This window comes from Brugia malayi (genome assembly GCF_000002995.4).
Source record: "Brugia malayi strain FR3 genome assembly, contig: Bm_v4_ChrX_scaffold_001, whole genome shotgun sequence".
NCBI classification, from domain to species: Eukaryota; Metazoa; Nematoda; class Chromadorea; order Rhabditida; family Onchocercidae; genus Brugia; species Brugia malayi.
In genome coordinates, this window is record NW_025062479.1 from 15,228,494 (window position 1) to 15,234,703 (window position 6,210).

A 6,210-nucleotide genomic window follows, 5' to 3' on the forward strand; every position below is an offset into this window, starting at 1 on the left:
TTATCATTTAAACTCTATATAGAATTGTCAGTAATTTTTCCGCTTTTTTTTACAAGTACTTTTCATAATTAAAGAATAGAATATTTACAAACAAGTTGAACTAACAAAAGAAAAAAAAAAGAACTTAATAACAAAATAGTATTGTAAAAAGATATTTAAAGAATTAGAAATGCAATTCATCCAGGTCTCATTTTAATCTCCACTTAAAAAATTCACTCTATTTTTTCGCCTAGAAAAGTTTACTTCTAATCTGAAAATTTATACCAAATGTGTTGCGATACAAAAAATATCATAAATGAATTTTAAGAATAAGTAGACCTTTAGAAAGTTAAAAAAATTAATCGGTAATCGATATTTGTCATAAAAATTGTGATAAAAATGCTAGAAATAATAATTAGAAAAAAAAATTTTTTATTTTATTATTTTATACTTTATTTTACAAATTCTAGATTTTTCATTATATAAACGAATTTAACTAATTTCATATTTCGTTATCTTATCGTGGCAAACATAACATAAATCCAGACTGAAATTTTCATCGATCAAATCATTAATATAATCTTGTTTATTATTCATAATGTAATTGAAGTTTCAGAACGTTTCAATGACAAGCTAATTGACAATCTCAAAGAAATAATTCAAATTTCAAAATCGAAACTTTTAAAACAGTTTAAGTTCAAGTGCAAATTAACAGATTCTACTAAGCGGAAAATAAATTTCATAGACAAATCCTAATAATCATCTCACAAAATTAAGAAAATCAATATGTGATTAATGATTCACCAATTTGCTAATCATTTAAATATCAAACAATGAGTCATTTAAGTATCTCAATTTGCTAATTAAATATCAAACAATGAGTCAAGAACAAAATGTAAAAATACAAGTTATACACCACAAAAATTTAACCTAAATAATTAAAATCAAAATTAAAGAAATTTTTTAAATAGTATTTGATTATTGCTTTGATTATTAATATTCATGGTGATCATATCTGCTTATCACTTCATTACATATTAGTAATTCCTTGATAAGAGATTGAATGAATGCACAGATGCGCAAGTGGATTAATTGGATGAGTTAAAGGAATTAAACAGGAAATGATGATTACTTGAGGCGCATCCGGTCTATGATATTATGAATGATTTAGGATTAAGGCAATTCGATCGGACGATGACAATGATAATTATAATACAATTTCTCCCGGACTTTTTTATCCTTTTATTAAATTGATTACTGTTATTATATTTCCATCACAGTATAATCAACATTATTATCATAATCATTATTATTAAAGATATGTTTTAGTAAAAATTCACATTTATCGTTCAAAAAGAGATTGGAGCACTTTAATTTTCAGTATAATTATATTATTTATTATTATTTATTGTTATTAATATTTACTAATATTACTATTATCAAAAATATATCGCAGTAAAATTTCAAATTTATATTGAAAAAGATTTAATATTTGTCGTCATTAATATCACTATTATTTACTACAGTTTTCATCAAAAATTCATTTTAGTAAAACTCTAAATTTATCGTAAAAATGATAACGAATAATTTTTGTTGTAATAATTACTCGTCCTATTATCATAATAACCACTACTATTATTATCATTATCATAACTATGATATCATCACAAATATTTTTTAGTAAAATTACAAATTTTTCGGGACAAAGTGATTAAGGTTCCAAAACAAGAATAAAAAAGAGCAAGTTAAAACTGTGTTTACATTAAGATTTATTATTATTATTATTATTGAATGCCTTTTTTAAATATTTTCTAAAACACAAATAAAAGTAATAAAAAAGACAAATATGACCAATTTGAATTTGTGAAAAGTGAAACAATTGATTTAATTTTAAGCATTTTCAACGAATTTATAAAATTTACAAATAGTTATTGATTGACTGAGATGAAAACAATAGCATACCATAAAATAGGTATGTGAAAAACTAATCAGTGATTTATACTTTCTAAATTAGTATAAAATTTGTATAATTAATTTTATAACTACATTACCTACAATTAATCACATTTGATAATTAGCTTACAATTAAGTTTTAAAAATATTATAAATAATAACTTTACTTACCCCAATTATCATCATCAGTATCACTGCTTACTTCGCTGATATCTTGATGAATAATCCATCCAGTACCATATTGATTATGCTGTGAACGTTCTAAAACGGATTGATAACCGGATTCTTCCAAAAATTCGGCTGACTTTAAAGCTTCTTTCAGTGCCCGTAAATCAAAATCCATATCATAATGAAATTTTGGTGCTTCCATAGAAATAGCACTATCTGATTTCGGTAGCTTCCTATAGCTGATAAAATTTTATCATTAAAAAATTTATTTCCAAAACAAAACAAAAAAAAAAAAAAACAAGAAATTTTAACTATTTCCTTTTATTTTACCATTAAATAAAAAAAGAAGTCTTGAAATTTAAGTTTAACAAAGAGAGAAATAATGATTAGAAAGGACATAAAACAGTGTTTTCGTTTTTTTACTCTCAAAAATTAAATTCAGTTTTTTTAATGACATTTATTTATGTTTTTCTCCTTTTTTCTTGTAAACAATTGAGCTCAATCAATCTATCATTCAACGAAATGAACAGGTCAAAAGGTGAAATTTTAATTACTTTTATGACACAGCTAAATGAGAACCAAAATTTCTTATTCAGTCAAATTCCATTCTTTTTTGTTTGTTTACATTCTATCTTTGAATTATTTAAGGATTTTTAAGATTATTTGCATTTAAATTAAACTATAATTTGTTACAGTTTTTTTTGTATTAACAAATGATAAGAAATAACAATTTTTTTTATGAATTTTTTTTTTTCAAAAATACGCATTGGAAAATTACTATTTCAAATGATATTTTTCAGTGTTTGTAATTAAGTATTCGTTCATTCTTTTCAGCAATAATTATTGATAATTAAAGGAAATTAATTCAAATTTTACGATGATCTGAATATCACCTATGCATATGAAATTGAAATTAAAATTCTGTGGCAAAAATGAATTGTGTCACAATATTTTTATTATATTCTTATCATTTGTCTCATAAATTATAATAGCAAATGATCAGTTTTTATTTTAAAAAAATGATAGCAAGAATTGCGACGATATATCTTAATGATATGAAGTAATCTTTCACTCTCGTATCAGTTAATATTATATAAGAAATTCTACTGATAAGAAAGATAAAAAGACGATAATAGCACCAGTGAATTATTATTATTTATTATTGATTAGCTAAAATTTATTGGTGCAACGTTCAAAAGATATTGCCTAACAGAAAATTTTATAGGTCAAACTGATGGTAAAATAACGAAAAGGCCAACAAAGAAATTATTATCCATTATATGTTATATGAATGATTGAATAAATTAATTTGTTTGTCATTTCGTCAACAATAAAACAATTATCTGTTCACTTCAAAAATTTTGACAACAGAGACAATTAATAATAGCAATATTTTTAATGAATCATAATCGAAAGAAATAAAATTAAATTAAGTAATTGAGTAAAACAAATGAAATGAATAAAGAAAAGGTATATGAACATACTCATAGGCAGGTGTATTGGATAATTTATGTCGTTGAATGTTTGGGGCGCAAACTGATGAGGTTGACGCGGTCAAGCTACCGTAACACGACAGTTGACCTCCAGATGATGATTCCCACAGCGATCGTGGCGGTTCTAATAGACGCAATGTTTTATTCCCTATTGATGCTATAAAAAAAAGACATTGCAAATTTTCATAAAATATTTAATTAAAATTAAAATATGCTACAATATAGGTATGACTTATAAATAGCCTCTTTTTAGGAAAGATTTGATAAAAAATGAAAATAATTTGAAGTATACAAATATTTAATCCAAAAAATTCCTTTCTGATCCTTTTTTTTTTGTTTTACTCTTTTTTTTACAAATAAATATCAAAATGCATTGAATTTTTCAAGAAATCATTCGAACACTTTGCTTTTTTTTATTGTCATTAATTTATTAAAAATGTTAAAAAATGTCATTTTTAATTGTGGTATTTTTATGAAACATTTTTTTTTGCGTGAAATGTTGCTGTAAATAGGTTATTTAAATTAATGAATAATACTGACTGCTACGTTGTCATATCTTTCTTTAATTGTGCTATTACTATTTTTTTTTTATAATTTTGAATAGAAAAAATTTAATCCTAAAAAATGATAATGTAAATTTTCTTTAATTCTGAATTTTTTGATATTTTTTTATATTAAATGATTTGTTCTTGAATATCTAAAGAATTGATTAATAGAAGAAAATCAAAATTTAGCGTTCACTATTATCAAATTAAATCTTATCAATTACTTAATTGTTGAATGTTATGGATTGTCGTCAAATTAATTCATTTTAATAATTTAATTTGAAGTTTAATTAAGAAGAGAAAAAAATGAAGCATGAATAGAAAATTGATTTATAAAGTAAGTAAAGAAAAAAAAAGACGAATTACATCAAAAAAGGTTGAAAAATCAACGATTTATTTAATTATTATCAATTACTAATAACAATAACCTGTATCAGTTGATCCCACATTTTCCATCAGAAATGTTTCAAAAAATGGATTTGAATAGCTATTTAAATTAGAGTGCGTAATTTTGAAATGTATTATTTTGTATGTCAATTAACTGATGAGTCAATATTATTGTTCGTTTGCTTGCTGTGATTGATCAAATGATTAAAATTTAATAGATTACACAGCGTGTCGTTAATCATTCCATTCTTATCATTTATTAATTAAAAATTTCTTTTATTCCAAATATTTTCTTATCTGAAACAAAAACAATTTTTTTAAAGGAAAAAAGTAAGTGGATATAATAGAAAGCGCATGCAGTTGAAAAAAAAAATACTGAAATTTATTTCTTGGGCGAAAATTTTTTTTATTAATCACTCGCTATACCAAAATCTCAAAGAATAATTAATGAATTCAAAATTTTTCCTTTTATTCTAAGTATTTTGGTATCAGAAATAGAAAAGTCGATTTTTATTTTGAGAAAAAAAATAAACGGATATATTCTTAAAAACCACAGTATTTGATTGAATTGATTGCTTATCAATTTCAATGCTAATGCAGTAATCTAGTATTATATGCCAATATCATTGCATTATTATTTTGGAATATTTTAACTGTTATTAGAGATGGACTAATTATTGAATTCTAGAATTAAAACCTTTTTCCTGAATTTATAAAACTACAGCAGTTATGTACAGAACTGTGAAAAATATAAAATGATGTAAAATGAATACAATCTCTGTTTGGATAAAAACTAAAATAAGAAAGGAATTGGAAAAAATACATACTATTGTCCATTTACCTGTAAATTAGGCACTATATGACCTCAACATGTACTTGAGCTAAAAAAATATGTGATATTCTCATATACCTCAAACACACACCTGAAATACTTTTGTAAATTTATTAAAATATACCAAATGTAATTAAAATAAGCCTTGAAATTCAAAATTATACATGACAGTTCTTTGTACTTCTTTTTCTTAAAGCAAAAAAAGAAATAAACTAAGACAAATTAAGCTTAAAATCCATTATATTGAGCAAAATATTTAATAAAAATCGGAAAAAAATTTTTTTAATAATTAAAATAGTTTAACTAAACGTCCAAAATTAGAAAAGGGGAATTTTGTAAATTTTATCCTTTCAAAGCAAAACTATTTAATAGCATTTTTTTATTGTCATTTATTTAAGTTTACGTTTAAAATTATTTTCCAAAAATAGAATCCAATTTAGCACTGTTCAAAATTTTATTTGATGCTAACTAAATAATTTTTAATCTAAGATATCGAATTCATTCTATTCCTATTGGCATAAACATCAAATTTACTACTGGTTGTAGCTGATATGACCACTAAATATATGACTACTACACCCATGCAATTATATGCCTCTCCTCGATGACCGAAGTGGTCAAATCTATTCTTGGTCATTTCCTCGTCCTCAGCATCTTCTTTCTAACATTCAATCCTTGTTGACTAAACCTATTTACTGCTATTACCTCCCCTCTCTATTTTTTGCCACTCTGTACATTATATTTCCTAATGAGTGGATTGTCAGTGGATCCGGAATTCAATTTAGCTTATTTCCACTAAATTACCGAACATAGTCCTATTGCAAGTTACCTGAATTATTCACATGTAGCAAAA

The 6,210-nt window shown here is 23.8% G+C and overlaps 1 protein-coding gene across 2 annotated transcripts in view; it reads right to left on the reverse strand.

Annotated features, from left to right (window-relative positions):
* Window positions 1-4,594, reverse strand: part of Bma-cgef-1 — a gene marked incomplete at both ends in the record, with an annotated part of 38,862 nt that extends 34,268 nt beyond the window's left edge. For both annotated transcript variants that reach the window (XM_043074954.1, XM_043074955.1), the window contains 3 exons: window positions 2,104-2,333; window positions 3,585-3,750; window positions 4,567-4,594. In XM_043074954.1, the coding sequence (XP_042930888.1) occupies window positions 2,104-2,333; window positions 3,585-3,750; window positions 4,567-4,594 (424 nt within the window). The remainder of the gene's footprint in view (window positions 1-2,103; window positions 2,334-3,584; window positions 3,751-4,566) is intronic.
* Window positions 4,595-6,210: the final 1,616 nt, after the last annotated feature.